Source organism: Pristis pectinata, chromosome 16, assembly GCF_009764475.1.
Source record: "Pristis pectinata isolate sPriPec2 chromosome 16, sPriPec2.1.pri, whole genome shotgun sequence".
Lineage (NCBI taxonomy): Eukaryota > Metazoa > Chordata > Chondrichthyes > Rhinopristiformes > Pristidae > Pristis > Pristis pectinata.
In genome coordinates this window covers 7,717,002-7,734,427 of record NC_067420.1, presented here as the reverse complement: position 1 = coordinate 7,734,427, position 17,426 = coordinate 7,717,002, and the positions used below count along the sequence as shown (strand labels likewise).

General features: G+C 39.4%; 1 protein-coding gene across 1 annotated transcript in view; it reads right to left on the bottom strand.

Annotated features, from left to right (window-relative positions):
• Positions 1 to 17,426, bottom strand: part of cstf1 (cleavage stimulation factor, 3' pre-RNA, subunit 1) — a 33,900-nt gene that overhangs the window by 10,830 nt on the left and 5,644 nt on the right. The window contains exons 2-5 of the mRNA XM_052031249.1: positions 14,885 to 15,082; positions 9,847 to 10,124; positions 5,716 to 5,913; positions 2,619 to 3,009 (exon numbers count right to left, since the gene is read on the bottom strand). Of these exons, the coding sequence (XP_051887209.1) occupies positions 2,619 to 3,009; positions 5,716 to 5,913; positions 9,847 to 10,124; positions 14,885 to 15,053 (1,036 nt within the window). The 5' untranslated portion in view covers positions 15,054 to 15,082. The remainder of the gene's footprint in view (positions 1 to 2,618; positions 3,010 to 5,715; positions 5,914 to 9,846; positions 10,125 to 14,884; positions 15,083 to 17,426) is intronic.

The window sequence follows — 17,426 nt, the reverse complement described above, 5'->3', positions numbered from 1 at the left end:
AGTGCCACAGCCAGGATGTTGTCAACTCCCACAGCATTTGCAGTATCCAGTGCTCTCAGCCATTGTTTGCTATCATCTGGAGTGATCAAATTGGCCAAAAATCAGCTTCTTCCATGACGGGGATCTCAGAAACAGCTCTTATGGAGCAAATTCTTAAAATGCATTCAGGGAAGTTTTTCTTTAAGTCACCACATAGCAAGCCTGACAAGAGTTCTGGATGTGGTTATTGAAAATGAAGTTGGGCACTTGGAAAGAGTATGCATTTGAGTACATTTTGGTGAAGGTAATTCAATTAGATATAGTATCATTATGGAAAAGGACAAAGATGACAAATAAAGGTTCTCAATTATAGAAATATTAGTCTTACAAAAATAAAATGCAATTCAGCAAAAGGGGACTTTAAACAGCTGTGCGAAAATAAATGTCAGAACATTGAAAAGCATTCAAGGATGTAGTGAGGCTCAGCACATATATTTCTACAATGTAGAAATGTGAAGTCGCAAGAACTAGTCCCATAGATGTTGAGTGTACAGTCTGGGACAGGACAAAAAAAGAACAGTACTTCAGATACCAAGAGCTGATAGCTAGTGCTGTGTGAAAGTAAAAGGAAATGAGGACAACCAAAAAGGAGCACAAAAGTACACCAAGAAAAAAAATCAAAAGCAGAGGTGTTCCAGAAACATATAGCTAGCACGACGATGACTAAGAATCTGCAGGTTTTTTGACTTTCATTAACTAAGGAACAAGTAGGGACTACTGGAGACCAAAAAGCTGCCCTGCATGTGGAGGAAAGTGCATGGATCTTCATGAACAATTTGTGCCATCTTCAAAATTAGAGATAATCCAAATATTGTCGAAGAGCAGAAGGAAATTTTGGATGGGTAAATAGTGACAGGAAATATTAAGGGTTTAGCATCATGAAAGTAGATCTTCTGACCAGTTTGCCTGTGGTACCTTGTTAAAAGTCTAGTGAAAATACACACAGACGACTTTAAAAGTATTACCCTCATTGACTATCTGTGCAATCGCCTCCAAAGATTTGATGATGGTAAGATAATCCATGCTGAACACCTCTGATTAACTTGTACCTCTATAAAAGATTTAGTACTCTACATAAAAATTTTTTAAACCAATAATCTTTTTACTGTAGAGGTTAGGCTGACTGGTCTTTAATTAATTGGTCTATCCTTTTTTAAAAAGCAACGCAACATTAACAGTACTCCACTGACCTAGAATCATGCTTGTATGCATGGAATTCTGAAACAATAGTGAGTGGTTTTTGCTATTTCCTCCATAGCTACTCCTGGCATCCTAGGATACAATCTCTCCCCACCCACCTGTGCACCCCCCTGCTCTCCATTACTGAGGTTTGTTCTGTTGAATTCAAACTTAGTATTAGACTTTCAAAATTTACTTTGCCATTTTTTCTATTCATTTCAGTCTTGGGCATTTTAATAAACTATAAAAGCAAAACAGCATCTCAAAACCCAGTCACATCGATCAGCATTCTATATACCAACATACAAATTAGGGGTAGGAACAGGCCTCCCTGCCTCTTAATCCTACTCTATCATTTAATATTTCTCTCACCTGCCCATCAACTGCATCCTGATTCTCCTACCACCCACCTACACTAGAAGAGTTTATAGAAACTAATTAACCTACTAACTAATATGTCTTTGGGATGTGGAAGGAAACTGGAGCATCCATGGTAAAGGACAGCACTGGAAGTCATGACTGAATCCAGGTCAATGGAGTTGAACCAGGTCAGTGGAGTCTGCTGCATCACTGTACAGCCATGATCTGATTCAGGCTAATCAGACCATAGCTGATCTCACTGTAACCTCAACATTGCATTTCCAACTAGCGCCAGTAATCTTTCACTTCCTTACTTATCTCAATCTAACCAACACTGCTTCAAAAAAATTCAAAGACTCTAACTTTTACATCCTTTGAGGGAGAGAGTTCTTAGGACTCACAACCCACAGAAAAAAATTCACTTCTGTCTTAAGTGGATGAGTTCCTATTCTCCTTGAGGAAACATCCTCTGTGCATCCATCCTGCCAAGGCACCTCAAGATCTTGCATATTTTAATTGTCATTTCTCATTCTTCTGAACTCTAGAAAGTTCATGCCTAGTCTGCCAACGTTCCTTAACCTGCCCATTCCAGTTTGCCATTCCAAAGCGTTAAATAAGACGACCAACACTGTACATCGGTCTTACCAAGGCCTTATATAAATGAAGCATAATCTCCCCATTTTTGTATTCAATACCTCTTGCAAAAAATGAGAACATCCTGTAAGCTTCCCTAATTACCTGTTGTACCTGCATTCTAGCCTTTTGTACATAAGGCAACAGGTTACCTGGATTTTCAGAGTTCTGCAATTTTTCATTATTTAAACAATGCTTTTTAATCCTCATTTTCCCAAACTATACTTCATTTACCAGATCTTTGCTCATTCACTTAATCTAGCCATTTCCCTTTGTAGTTACCTTGTGTCCTCTTCAAGGAAAAAGGAAACCTATTATCAATGTGATGATCTGCTGAAGATGAGATGCACAGCAAGTGATGGACCATGCAGTTAAATTTCAGTTCACAATCAGTTAGCTCTTCTTACCTGTATATTTGACCATTGTACGTCCAGTTGATATTTCCCATAGTTTCACAATAGAATCCTTTCCACTTGACAAAACATACTTTGAATTTCTTGAGAACATAATGGAGCACACCTCCGCACCGTCATGGGCTTTCTCGTAAGTTGTGATGCAGCGGTTTGATACACCGTCCCAGAGTTTGATGTTGCCATCTTTACTGCAAGTGACATATGTATTGGCACTGGGATTGTAGCTCACAGCACAGATGGCATCTTTATGCTGATCACGGGGATTGCTCGACACGAAGCACTGAAAGGTGTTGACATCATACAATCGCAGAGTGGGATGCTGTGTTCCCACAAGAATATAATCTCCAGAAGGATGAAAAGAGATGGAGCGCAGCATTTCCGCTTCCTAAAAACATAAAAGGTAAGCTGCAGAGATGATTGACAGACAATTACATGAACCCACATGGCCCACTTCCAATTCCCTTTATCTTGCAGGTACCAAGTGGAAAAACAGTCACACAGTATGAAATAAAAATTGAAAAAGTTGGAAATAACAGGTCAAACAGCATCTGTGGAGAGAAGGACAATGTTTCATGAATCTGAAAATATAGGGGTTGGTTGGCTGGGCAGAGAAATGGATTAGTTGAAATGCTCAGCGATTAGTTACGAAGGCTCCTCCACAGAAAATATCCATTTGGAATTCTGCCAACTGTGGAGCTGAAATTCACCAAAATTCAACAGTTTGTTGGGAGGAAGAGAACAAGATTAGTCTATTAGACCACAGGAATGGGGCGGTGCAGTCGGCAAGTTACAGGATGAATAACACAGAGACAAATTCAAATCTTACATAGAAGCTGTGAAATTTAAATTCATTAATAATCTGGAATTTAAAAGAAAAAAAAGCACAAAAACCAACCTTCATCAAGATGACCACGAAAATATTAGATTCAAAAAATCCATCTGGTTCACCAATGTCCTTCAGGAAAGGAAATTTCCCATTGTTACATTTGGCCTAAATGCAACTCCAGAACTACAGAAACATTGGAGTCATCTGCAGCTCTGAAATGGCTTGTAAAACTATATCGTTGTACCATAACTGCTATGTTAAAATAAAAGAAAGGATAAAGCTAGACAGAGTGCCCAGCATCAGACATGGCACAGCTGCTCCATGGTCGCTCAACCTTCCAAACTTATTCTTGTGAAAATCTGGGGACCTGTGTCTAAAGTGGGAGAGCTATCCCATGAATTAAGATATCTCTATTAGTCACATGTACATCGAACACACAGTGAAATGCATCTTTTGCGTAGTGTTCTGGGGACAGCCCGCAAGTGTTGCCACGCTTCCGGCGCCAACAATGCATGCCCACAACTTCCTAATCCGTATGTCTTTGGAATGTGGGAGGAAACCAGAGCACCCGGAGAAAAGCCATGCAGACATGGGGAGAACGTACAAACTCCTTACAAACAGCGGCCAGCATTGAACCTGGGTCGTTAGCACTGTAATAGTGTTACGATCACCGCTACACTACCGTGCCTGCCCCAAACAAGTAACAGCCTGATGTGGTCTCGCACACTGAATTGTAATTTACAAACGACATCCCAGATTCCTCCATCACACTCCTGTCTCACACACAGGACAAACTCCTCAGAGGTGGCATTACATTGGTATGCTGTTGAGAGGGAGTAATCCTGGGAGTCCTCAACAAATTCCAAATCCCACAAAATCTCATGGACCAGATCAAATAAATACAAGGAAACACCGATTATCATCAATCACCCTTTCTTAGCTGAAGAATTAGTGCTCCTGCAAGTTGTACACCATTTCAAAGCAGCAATGAAAGTAGCAAGGACACAGAACATATTCTGGGTAGGGGACCTCAATAGCCATCACCACAAGTGGGTCAGTAGCACAGATGGCTGAATCCCAAATACTATAGCTGTCAGACTGGGTCTGCAGCAGCTAAAAACTGAACCAAAATCCAAACATTTACTTCAACTTGTCCTCACCAATCTACTTTTGAAGACGCTTTTACCCACAACGGCACTGGAAAGGATGACAACTCCGGAGCCGTGGTGGAGACAAAGTCACATTCTCATTCTGAGGACACATTCTATCATGGTGTGTGGCACCATCATTGTGCTAAAAGGGGATTGACGCAAAGCAGATTTGGCACCTCAAAAGTGGGCATCTGTGAGGCACTGTGGACCAGCAGCAACACCACAACCTGTAATCTCAAGACCTGATGTATGCTTCCACTCTATCATTATAATTAAGCCAGGGGATCAACTGTGGTTCAAGGAGTCCGGAAGGACATGCTGGGATCGACACCAGGGATGCCTAAAAATGAAATGGCAACCTGGCAAAGCTGCAATAAAGGAATACTTTCTTATTGAACAATAAGCAATTGACTGAGTTAAGTGAGTCCAGAATCAACAGATCAGATTAAAGCTCTATTGTCCTGCCATGTCTTTTCATGAGGAGTGGACAATTAATCAATTAATGGAATGATGCAATTCCAAAAACATCCCCATTCTAAACAACAGTAGGACCCAGTGCGTAACCTCCGCATATTATGCTGTTTTGAAAATATATCACTGCTTCTGCATCGTCACTGTGTTGAAACAGGTTACCTTCACTAGCAATACTGCAGTGGTTTGACCACCTTCTCAAGGGCAATTAAAGATGGAGAATAAATGCTGGCTTTGTCTGTGATATCCACATGCTGAAAAGTGAAAAATAAAACTACTACCCTTAAAATTAAGAGTTATGAAATAACCCACATCCATTTTTGTTCAGGAGCATCTGAAGAACCTAAAAAGGATGAATTATATTGAAATGTCATTGCTATCAGATTACCAAAGGCAGCAAGATCCCATGAACAGATAATAATTAAATAACAGATAATCTCACTTTAGTAATAGGCTGGAAACCTGGGAACACTCCACTATATTAGGTGATCTTTTATATCATGTTAATCAATAAACAAAACTTAGTTTAATGAAAAACAATACTTAAATTAAAACTGGATTTCACTAGTGCAAAGCGCTCAGGCTCATCATGGGATTAGAAACCAAATCACAATAGAAGCAACAATGGACTTTGATCTCTCACCTGAAGATACTTGAATGCCCTTTTGGCAGAAGGTTTGGAATAATCAAAAAGTTTCAGTGTGTAGTCCTTTGACCCCGATGCTAGTATCTGCTCTGTGGGGTGGAAAGCAAGGCATGTGACCTCATCCACATGATCATATAGCGTGCGGATTACAGGATGGTTCTCCATGTTTTGCTGTGCTGTCTCATTCATCATCACCTGTTTAAAACAATTAGAATATTATATTACAAACAATTTTCTCTTGCAATTAAATAACATGTTTTGCTGTTGTTCATTTCCATTTAGTATGGATGCAATAATTCATTATGTGAAGTTGTGTTACCCAGCATCTATGCACCAAACTACAGGTGACAACTTCTCATGACCACATTAATAAGAAGCCTTCAAAAACTCATCCAGACTCTCAGACCAAATTAGTGAATGGACTGAGCCAAAAAAAAATTGAAATGAAGACTACATTAAATAACATTTATCTGAGCCCAGGAAAAATGTGGGACAATCTTGAAATAATGAATGAATCCATCACACATTATGCAAATGAATTACTGCTGTTTAGGACAAAGTTGTTCTGCACACACTACCCTTGGGTCAGAGTGCCCCCTTCCTGCTTTTGAAGTGCAGTACACAAAGTTTCATAATAAAATAACAAGTATAACTTTAAATGCTTCTGATACCAAAGATCTCATAGCTTTAAGAGGACTTGTACTCCTAAGCATAACATCAGCACAAATTACCTTCAATATTTCTAAATTGAACTAAAACTACAGAATGCATCAAGACCAATGCCAGAATGCATAAAATCTTTAAACAAAAGTCCCTTTAAATCGGAAAATTATTCCCATTGTGAAAACATTCAGCACATCCAGTTCAATAAGGATCCGAAGCAACGCTTAAAGAAAACAAAACGCTTCTACTTTCCTCCTGGCTTGGGTGTCAGTACACCTTAAGAGAAATATTTTAGTCTACTGATTTTACTCCTGTTAATTTTCTCTCCTCTTATAAAGGCCAGTTCTTGCTGGTATATTGTTTCACTATTTGGCTGTGAAAATCTGCACAGCTGAATCCAATCTTGCTTTCATCTCAATTTAATGGATGTACTGTCCATCTATGCTTCGGTTTACTAAATAATAAGCAGGAACGAAATGCTAAATGATTATTTCACTCTGATACTGAGATGAAATGTGGATTTTTTTCACCCTTTGCCCAAACTTAGATTAACTAGTCCCACTATCTTGTAGCTCTTGGGTCAGAATGATTCAGCTTATTTAATCTTTCCCAGTTAAATTATTATAAATGCTTAACCAGCATCCTTAAGAATAATCAGAAAGAGGAGACCATCGTTCTTTACATCCTGAGATTGGCTTGGATTTTGCCGGAGTAACAGAAGTCTAAGATAGCAGTATTCACCTTTATCACATTGGGAAACTGACACAAGCTTATGAATTTGTGCTTAAATGAGAAAATGTCAAAATTGCTGTCAGTAGTTTAGTGAAGATGTTGAAGATGGTAACATTGTAATTATGGCAGCATGAACATGCATTAATTTAAACCACCTGCAAGCTTCACTTGGCATTAGATTTTATGCCAGGTTTGACAAAGTACACTGAGCTTGTTTGCCCAAGGCAGAAGATTTTAATGGAGGAATCTGACATAAGTAGCTGTGAGACATCTGAACAGCTGATTTTAAATGGCTCATTAATTTAAAGATTTCTTAAATTATCAAGCAATTACAATGTGGAAAGACTTTAAAAATAACTTCTAATATTTTTCTATGTCTTGTTAACTCCATGACTTTTTACAATCTTTCCACATTGTACAGCCTTGCCTTTGTATATTTAAATTACACCTTATGGCAAAAATCCATTTCTCCTTAAACTTAAGATTTTTGTAAATATCTAATGACAAATAAACACGTGACTGCTAAGTGAGGAACAGCTAAAATATATACTGAAGAGAACCCAGCTCATAAGACACGTCATAAGACAAAGTTCTAAGTTAGTCATCAAATAGTAACGGTTTACTCAATGGGTTGGTGCCGCGAAGGTTGGACCAAGTTGTGATAAGCTAGCAGATATCAACTAGGATAATAATTGGTATCTTACAAAGGGAACAAAGGGGTTTTCATTTCTATTCCCTATTCAATACATCCTGCTGGAAAGTAAAAGCACCTTTCTATTTGCATCTTTTCTTTGGATATGGGTGATGCTGTTCAGCAGCATGAATTTCCCCAAGTATTAATGTCCTGTGGAAGCCAGAATCAGCTCAAGTGATGCCCTCCATTCTATAGGAACCTTTCCAGAATCAATATACATTGTTTGTAATATATATATAAATGCTTTAGATGAAAATGTAAGTGGTCTAATTAGTAAGCTTGCAGTTGTCAAAGGATACAGGACGATATAGATTAATTAGAAATTTTGGCGGAGAAGTGGTGAGCTTAATCTGAACAAGTGTGAGGTGATACATTACGGGAGGTCAAGTACAAGAGAGAAGTATACATTGAATGGCAGGACCCTTAGGAACATCGATGCACAAAGGGATTTTGGTGTGCAAGTCCATAGCTCCCTGAAGTGGAGCAACATAAGTGGATAGGGTGGTAAAAGAAGATGTATCTCATGCTTGCCTTCATCAGTCAGGACACTGAGCATAAAAGTTGGCAAGTCATGTTACAGCTGTATAAAACTTTGGTACAGCCACATTTGGAGTGTTGTGCGCAGTTCTGGTCGCTGCATTATAGGAAGCATGTGGTGGCTTTGAAGGGGGTACAGAAAAATTTCACTAGGATGTTAGTTATAAGAAGAGGTTGGACAAACCTAGGTTGTTTTTTCTGGAGTGTCGGAGGTTGAGAAGCGACCTGATAGAAGTATATAAAATTATGAAAGGCATAGATAAGGTAGATAGTCAGAGTCTTTCTCCCCAGGTGGAAATGTAAACTACTAAAGGACTACTAAAGATTTAAGGTGAGGGGGAAAGTTTAAAGGAGATATGCACTGCAAGTTTTTTTCTTACACACAGAGTGGTGGGTGCCTGGAACCCACTGCCAGGTGTAGGTGGTAGAAACAGATGCAATAGCAACACCCAAGAGGTATTTAGACAAACAAACGAACAGGCAGGGAATAGAAGGATATGGACCACATGCAGGCAGATAGGTTTAGTTTAGGTGGGCATCATGGTCAACAAAGACATGGGGGAACCAAAGAGCCTGTTCCTAGTTCCGTGTTCTATGATGGTCAGCATGGACATGGTAGGCCAAAGGGCATGGTTCTGTGTGTATGACTCTATGACAATAAATGGGAGGATCCTGAGTGAAGAGGAACTGTAGGATCTTGGATTGAGCCCACAGTTTCTTGAAGGTAGCAGAATAGGTAGAAATAGTGGTTAAAAAGCCATGTGGGATACTCCTTTATTGACTGGGGCAGAGAAAATAAGAGGAAGACAATGCTGGAACTAAATTCAGTGCTTGTTTGGCCACAGGTTTCGTATTGTGTACAGTTCCAATTATAGAAAAGATAAAACTTATCTATGAGGATACATAGGAGGTTTACAAGGATGTTGCCAGGACTGGAAAATTTTAGCTGGGAGGAAAGATGGAATAGGCTTGGGCATTTTTTTCCTTTGGAACACAGGAGACTGAGGGGTGACTCAACTGGGGTAAATAAAATTATGACAGAGATACAATAAATAAGGACCTATTTCCACAAGCTGAAGTGGTTAAAAAAAATGGATTTGAACTGATAGGAGGATTAGGACTTTTCCCCACCTAGAGTGTAGTAGGAGCCTGGAATATTGCCCGAAAGGGTGGTACTAGCAGAAACCATCAACATCTTCACTCTAAACGCACATTAGAATTCAGAAGTGTGGACTGTGCTAGAAGGAACAGTAGCATTTTTTCCCCAACAAGTGCAGACACAATAGGCTGTGTGGTTAACCTTCTTTGACTCCATAAGCCCCAAATCTCCATATCCCATACTGGATTTCAGTATATGCCTATAATTAAAGAAAGTGTTACATAGGCTACTCTTTGTTCATGAATAATTGCTTCTTGAATGAGGAATGCCTGCAAGAGAAAAAGATATCATACTTAACTAAATTTGAACTTGTGCAAAACAGATGTCTACCTTAATCACATACCTCAATAGGCATGGCACTCTTTGCTAGCATCCTCTCGGTATCCAGAATCTTGATGGATGCATCAGCAGAACCTGTAGCAATCAGCTGTCCATCTCGGCTGTAGGTGGCAACTCGACATGGTCCTTTGTGCGATGTCACATAGCATGTCTCATACTCAGCAGCTTCCGGGGACATAGTCTGAACATCAGCATCAAATTCCATATCAATGCCTGTTCCAGGAGCCACAGTGTCTGAGCGCCCAATAGCATACTGAACAGTATTGTCATCATTCTCCATTCCTGTGAATACCAAAATCAATACAAGATAAAACCAAACCAGCCTTATTCCAGGATTGGAGCAAGATCCACACCCTGAAATCACAATAACACAGTAATTTTCATTGACATAACTTGGAAATTTCTGACCCAGTCTCACATTCTCGTGCCCCCTCCCCCCCCCCAACTCTTTTACAAGACTGACTATATAATCATTTATTGAAAACTTTATATACCATGCAGGGTGTACACTGAAGGTATAAAACCTTGCACTGCTCAAAGAATGACTTAAGACACCAGGTATTAAATAGAGATATGAAGCAGCATTGAAACGACTCAAAACTTTAACTCTGATTCTCTTTCCACAGACGCTGTCTGATCTGCTGAGGGTTTCCAACATTTTCTGATTTATTTCAGATTTCCAGCATCCAGTTTTTTTTAAATTTGTAACAAGATGGCTTAACTCAAAAATCTTGTTAGTCTTTCCAATGTTCTGTTGATTTAGAAAAATAACTAAAATAGTTACTGCATTGTGAGAAGATTATAAAATGTCTGTATTAATGACTATGAAATGGATATTATAACAATTAGGCAACAATTTGCATTTGTGCAGAGCCTTTTAACACAGGAAAATATCCCAGGAGTATTATCAAACAAAATCAAAATCAAGCCACATAAACAGATATTTTGACAGCAGACCAACAACCTGATTCAAGTGGTAGATGTCAAGGAAAATCTTGCAAGAGCTTAGCTCAGGAAGAGAACAACAGAATTTAGGGGTGATTGTTGAGAATCCTGGAGAGTTGCAGGGGGTTACAGAGGTAGGGTGGCGCACGGCCACAAAAGAATTTGAACAAAAACCAGTAGGAGGCTAACCACCTTTATGCCTTTGAAATGCGCTCTATTTATGTTTATTATTATCCTAGTAGCTCAACAAGTAGTTGAACCAAGTATAGCAGAGGTTTCAGATTGACTCCCCAACTCTCATTGTAGAGTGACAGAATGCAACATTTAGCCTTGATTGCCCCGGTTATGAAAATTGGTTTCGGACAGAGAGATGAGAAATCGATCAGGTTTGCTTATCACCTACTCCTGCTGGAAGTGCACGAGTCTAGGTATTAACTGTGACAGGATCAGGCTAGGTGCCATCTGAGGTACCAAGGCGTTTTAATTCATTATGGAAGGGATTCAGATATACTGTAAGCAAAATCATATGAGATTATTGGAGGAAAGTTGCTAAGAGCACTGTCAAAAAATATTAAAGAGGCTTTAAAAATGCAGAGACCTAAGAGGACAATAAGGAATGGATAATAAATGCCATTCCTGTTTGCATCTTTTTCAGTGCTGTAACCTTGAATATACTCTCAGAATTTATCCATATTAACTTTGTCTATTAAAAGCACTGAAAAACTGCAAAGCAACACTACAAGAAAAAAACTTGGTAGTCATAGATGTGCATCCTATGAGAAATGAGGCATTCAATATCTCAAGTATTAAACCAAATCATCGACAATTCCTTTCCCTCCACGAATGCTGTTCACCTGCTGAGTTCCTCTAGCTGTTTGTGTTTTGTAATTAATGTGTGTGTGTTGGGAAAGAGTACTCACAACATGATAAGAGTTCTTCATTAAGATAGAAAGTGAATTAGTTCAATTGGGAACTTGAGTTCTAAAACTAAGCAAAGAAAAGGATAAAAGTATGAGGATGAGTTGGCTATGATAGATTTTGGAGCTTAATTAAAAAGCATGTTGGTGGGAAAGGCAATAACTAACACGTAAAGAATGAATGCAGGAACTGCAACAGTTATTCATTCCATCTTTACCATGGGCATACAATCCTTCCACACCTCCATCCCATATCATGATGTCTGAGGGACTTCCATTTCTTCTGTGAAAGATGCCCAAATAGTTCTCCTTCACCAACACACACCTTCGTCTGGCTCAACTTATTTTCACATTGAACAACGTCGCCTTCAACTCCACTCAGTTTCTCTGAACCAAAGGTGTAGTTATGGGAAATCACATGGGCCCAAGCTACACCTTACTTTTTGTGGGACAGTTGGAATAGTCAGAACAGTCCTTGTTTCAATTCTACTCAGGCGTCTCTCTATCTTCCCCCCACCCCCCCCCCCCCCCCCCATATCTCCCGGTGCGCTGACAATTTATTAGTGCTGCTTCCTGCACTCATTCAGAACTGAAAAAATTCATTAGTTCTGCTGCCAATTTCCATCCTGCTCTCACCTTCACATGTTCCATCTCTGACTCTTCCCTTCCTGGATCTCTCAGTTTCCATCCCATGGGATAGGTCAGCAACAAATGTCCATTACAAATGCACAGATTCAAACAGCTATCTTGACTATACTTCCTCCTGTAAGGGCTCCACACCATTCTCCCAGTTCCTCTGTCACCGTTGTATTTGCTCCAGTGTCAAGTCTTTCCATACAGGTGCCTCCAAGACATCTTTCTTTTTCCTTAACTGTGGCTTTCCCCTCCACCATAGTTGACAAAGCCCTTGACTGCATCTCATCTGCCAAACAGGGACATTGCAACCTTCAGGGCTCCATATCTAATTCGATTATTTCAAGTAACTTGCTTTCTGTGAATGTTTCAGAACTGGACAGCTTATTTACAGGTTACCCAGCTATATTAGACACTGCCTGACCTGCTGAGCGTTTCTTACAGCTGGGATCTATTTGTAACAACTTTTATATATCCTTTTTTTTCTCTCTAACTTCCATCATTAATGTATCAACTAGATGGCTTTATCAACAACTTAACACCACAACCATCTTAACCCCACCCTAAAGATATTCCCTTTTCCCTACATATCCCTTCCCCACCCTCCCTGCAACTTAAGTAAAAATTTTCTCTCTTTCCAGTTCTCATGAAGGGGCTTCAAGTGGGAACAGTAACTCTGTTTCTATTTGTACGGATGCTGCCTTGATCTGCTGAGAACCAAGAATTTAAGAATGCGAGAAACTAAAGGAAATCAGTACAAGTAAGAACATATTGCTGGAGAAATTATTGGCATCGAAAGCTGGTAAACCCTCCAGTCTGATTATTTGCATCCCAGAGTAATAAATGAGGCAGCTGAAGAAATAATGAATGGATGCATTAGTTCTCGTTTTCCAGAATTCTATAATTATGCAATGGTTCCTGCAAATTAGGTGAAAAATGTAACCCCTCTACTTAAAAAGGGAGAGAGAAAATAGGAAACTACGCAATGATTAGCCTAACATCAGTAAAGTGACTGGTATGAAGGATAACTGATGACTGGTATAAAAGATTGTAACTGGTAGGATATGAAAGAAACAGTAATCCAAAGTTTTCTGGTAAAATCCCATATAAAAAGGCTAGTGTACATAACTAAAAGTACATGATATTCAGGGTAATGTATTGCCATGGATTGAAAATTGATAAACAGAAAACTGTAGGAATTAAAGTGTCAGTGGACTGCCACAACAATTAGAACTTAGGCCTCAGCTATTCTTAATATATCAAATATTGATGAAATTTTGCCATCGACTCTAAACTGATTGGGATTATGAACTGTCAGGAGGAGACAAAGAGATTTCAAGGTGACTGACCCAGGTGGGCAAGAAGATGGAAGATACGGTACAAGAGCATGAATGTGAAGTTAACCACTTCAGCAGGAAATCAGAAAGGCAGCATGTTATTTTAATGGGGTTAGATTGATGGGAAACATTGACGTACAAAGAGACGAGTGTTCTTGTACCAATCACTGAAAACAACTATGCAGGTGCAGCAAATGGTAGGTTAGCCTTCACATCAGGGGGATCTGAGTATAAGAGCAAGGATGTCTTGCTACAATTATACAGGGCCTTAATGAGACCATATTTGGGAGTACTGTGTGCAGTTTGGTGTCCTTTCCTCAGAAAGGATATGTTTGCTATACAGGGAGTGCAGCAAAGATTCACCAGACAGATTTCTGAAATGGCAGCACTGTTCTGCGAGAAGAGCTTAAGTCGCCTAGATATGTATTCACTGGAACTTCACTGAAGAATGTATGATCCAATTGAAAATGACAAAAAGTTCTGACAGGACTGCACGCTCTGATGTGAGGATGTTTCCCCAGGCTTTCCCTGCACAAGGCCACAATCTCTGGTAACAGGGTACAAGCACGGTACGGTATGGGCAGGCACAGTAGTGTAGCAGTTAGTGTAACACTCTACAGCGCCAGCAGCCCAGGTTCAAATCCTGCCACTGTCTGTAAGGAGTTTGTACGTTCTCCCCGTGACTGCGTGGGTTTCCTCCTGGTGCTCTGGTTTCCTCCCACATTCCAAAGACATACAGGTTAGGAAGTTGTGGGCATGCTATGTTGGCATCGGAAGCGTGGCAACACTTGTGGGCTGCCCCCCAGAACACTACGCAAAAGATGCATTTCACTGTGTGTTTTGATGTACATGTGACTAATAAAGATATCTTATCTTAAGATTTAGAGCTGAAATAAGAAGTCCCTTCATTCAGAGAACGCTGAATCTATGGAATTTGCTACCACACAGGATCACAGAGACAAAGTCACTGAATATTTTTAATGTGACTTAAATTTCTAGATGCAAAAGGCATCAAAGGCTATGGGAAGAGCTATAGAATGGAGGCCGAAATTCAACTATTGAATGGTGGAGCAGGCTCAATGGGCCAAATGGCCTTTCCTTGCTCCTATTTTCTATGTTTCTAGGAATAATTCCTAGAGGCAGTCATCTATCACCTCTGACTCTGAGGAGCCAAAAGGTGAGATAACTGAAGTTTACACAAGGTACCTACCGAGCTTGGCAAGATGTAGTAGTTGCTCAGAGGGTGAGCAAACTGATGGTGGCTTGATCTCATTGATAAGGTTTGATGCAATGTTCATGTACCCATCATAAAGCAGTTGGCCAATAATAAGTCGGTAAAGGTGCTGCCGATCCTTAAGGGTAACCTTGGGTCGATACATTTCTTGTGTCTCCCTTGCATCTAATTAACCTGGAAGACCAAAAATATATTAATTAAATACATTTTTTAAAATGTATTACAATTATTTGTATTTTTAATATAAAAATTAAAATTAATACAATTACAATAAATTAAGTAAAAATAAAAATAATTGATTTGAAAGAATAATCAAAAATTATGAAACATTATGAAGTTATCATGAAAGTAAATCTGTTTCAAACAGCTTTCATTAGTTTCATCTTGTACATTCATTTGTATACCAAACCTTCTTAATTCTAAGGATCCAATTCTCCTCAGACTAAAGATATGGAAGTATGGAACCCTTCCCTTGCTTCCTTTAACTCTAACTAGGTGATCTTTGCAAACTGTTTTCACAAACAGTGGAAAAAACTGAAAGGACCTTGTAAAATCAGTGGGAAAAACTCAAGTCAGCAAATTGTTAATAACGTAATGTTTCAATAACATATTGTCAGCTTGCTATTTAATAGTTATGTTAATCTGAATTTTTTTTGAATGATAAGCATACTCAATATTCTAAACATTTAATGTTCATTATGTGCTTTTGTTTAGGTATTGAGTTGAAAATGAAATATCAATGGAAAATGATCAGCAACTTGGGAGTAACACACAAGATGCTGGAGGAACTCAGTGAGTCAGGCAGCATCTGTGGAGGGAAATGGACAGTCAACATTTTGGGTTGAGATCCTTCATCTGGACCGAGCAACTTGCAGTTGTAACAGTTGCGGCTTACATTACAGTATTAATAGAACTTAAAATTGTGAATCCTTCCATGGAAAAAGTCAACTGTTTCTGTATCCAACCATCTCTTAAACAATTACAGGGTAGGCAGCTCCTTTACATGGCACTGTTCATCACATTCAATAAAGTTCCTGATGATTGCCCTGCATTTGTATTTAACCAAATGGAATCTGCAATCCATTGTCCTTCTCTTACAAGTTAGTCTGAAGTAATTTTCCAAATCTACATTTTCCATACTATTTAGATGACCTTTTACATTTACCAACCCAGTCACCCATTTAGTCTCTGGATATATAGCCTTTTTGTGTGCCTTAGCCCTCTTCTGCTTGTGATGAGCTTTAAACAAACAAAGTACTCTGCTTTTAAAAAGTCTTTTCAAAAGCTGCAGGGAGGGTGGAGGAGGGGATGCCTCTGACAGGGTAAAACCAGAGTGACCATGGCACTATCCAAGCCTTTTCTGTGCAACTACCTTACAGGTATTCATCTTACAGATGAGAAAACTACACAGATATGACTCATCCACAAAAAGCTGATCAATCCAGCCAATTACTTATACATTATACTATTCTCAGAGTGATAAAGGGGATTGCTGACAGTTCCACAAAACTGCACTGAACAACAACCTGCTGAGTGATACTCAGTTCCTTCAGGACCACTCAGTTCCAGACTTCATTACAGCCTTGGCTGAAACATTAACAAGACAACCAAAATTCATGGCAGCATTTCACCATATTTAGCATCAAGGAACCTCAGTAAATTTCAACAGAAATCAAAATTTAATGCTGGAGTCACACCCTCACAAAGACTATTGGGTTAATGGAGGCCAATCATCTCTACCTCAAGACATCACAGCAGGAGCTCCTCAAAGCAATATCCAGGTTCAAGCACTTTCAGCTGCTTCATCAATATTTGCCTTTATGAGTTAAGAGAGAGTTAATGAATGGGACCTGGTGCAAATTAAGACATGACCAGCAAAATTTTGGTGGATCTTGAGTTCAAGGATGATACAAGGTCTTGACAGAAAATTTTTGGAGTACACAAGTCTAGACATAACAAATACATGGGTGAAATTTTCCATAGTTGATGAGAGGTTACAGGGAGAGGCAAATGATGTAATGAAGTTGGTTATCCCTTTGTTCACATACACCCTTTAAAACTGTGCCACTTAGTCTCAATGGTGCTTCCTCGACTTAATTTCATATTTCTCCCTCAAATCTAATTTGCCACTCAGCTGCACATTCCGCTAGCCTTTGCAGTATTTTACTGTCCTGTTTATCACAATTTTGATGTCATCTGCAAATTGGAATTCTGCTATGCACATCTACATCCAAGTCATTAATGCATATGCACAAGTCAAACCAGAGTAGGACTTATACTATGAACAGTAGGGCACTGGGGGAGTGTAATGGAACAGAGAGACCTAGGAGTACAAGTGCATATTTCGTTGAAAGCGGTGTCGCAGGTAGAAGGGTGGTGAAAAAGGCATTTATCACGCTGGCCTTCATCAGTCAGGGCACTGAGTATAGGAGCTGGGACATTATGTTGCAGTTGTATAAGTCATTGGTGAGGCCACACTTGGAGTACTGTGTACAGTTTTGGTCACCCTGTTATAGGA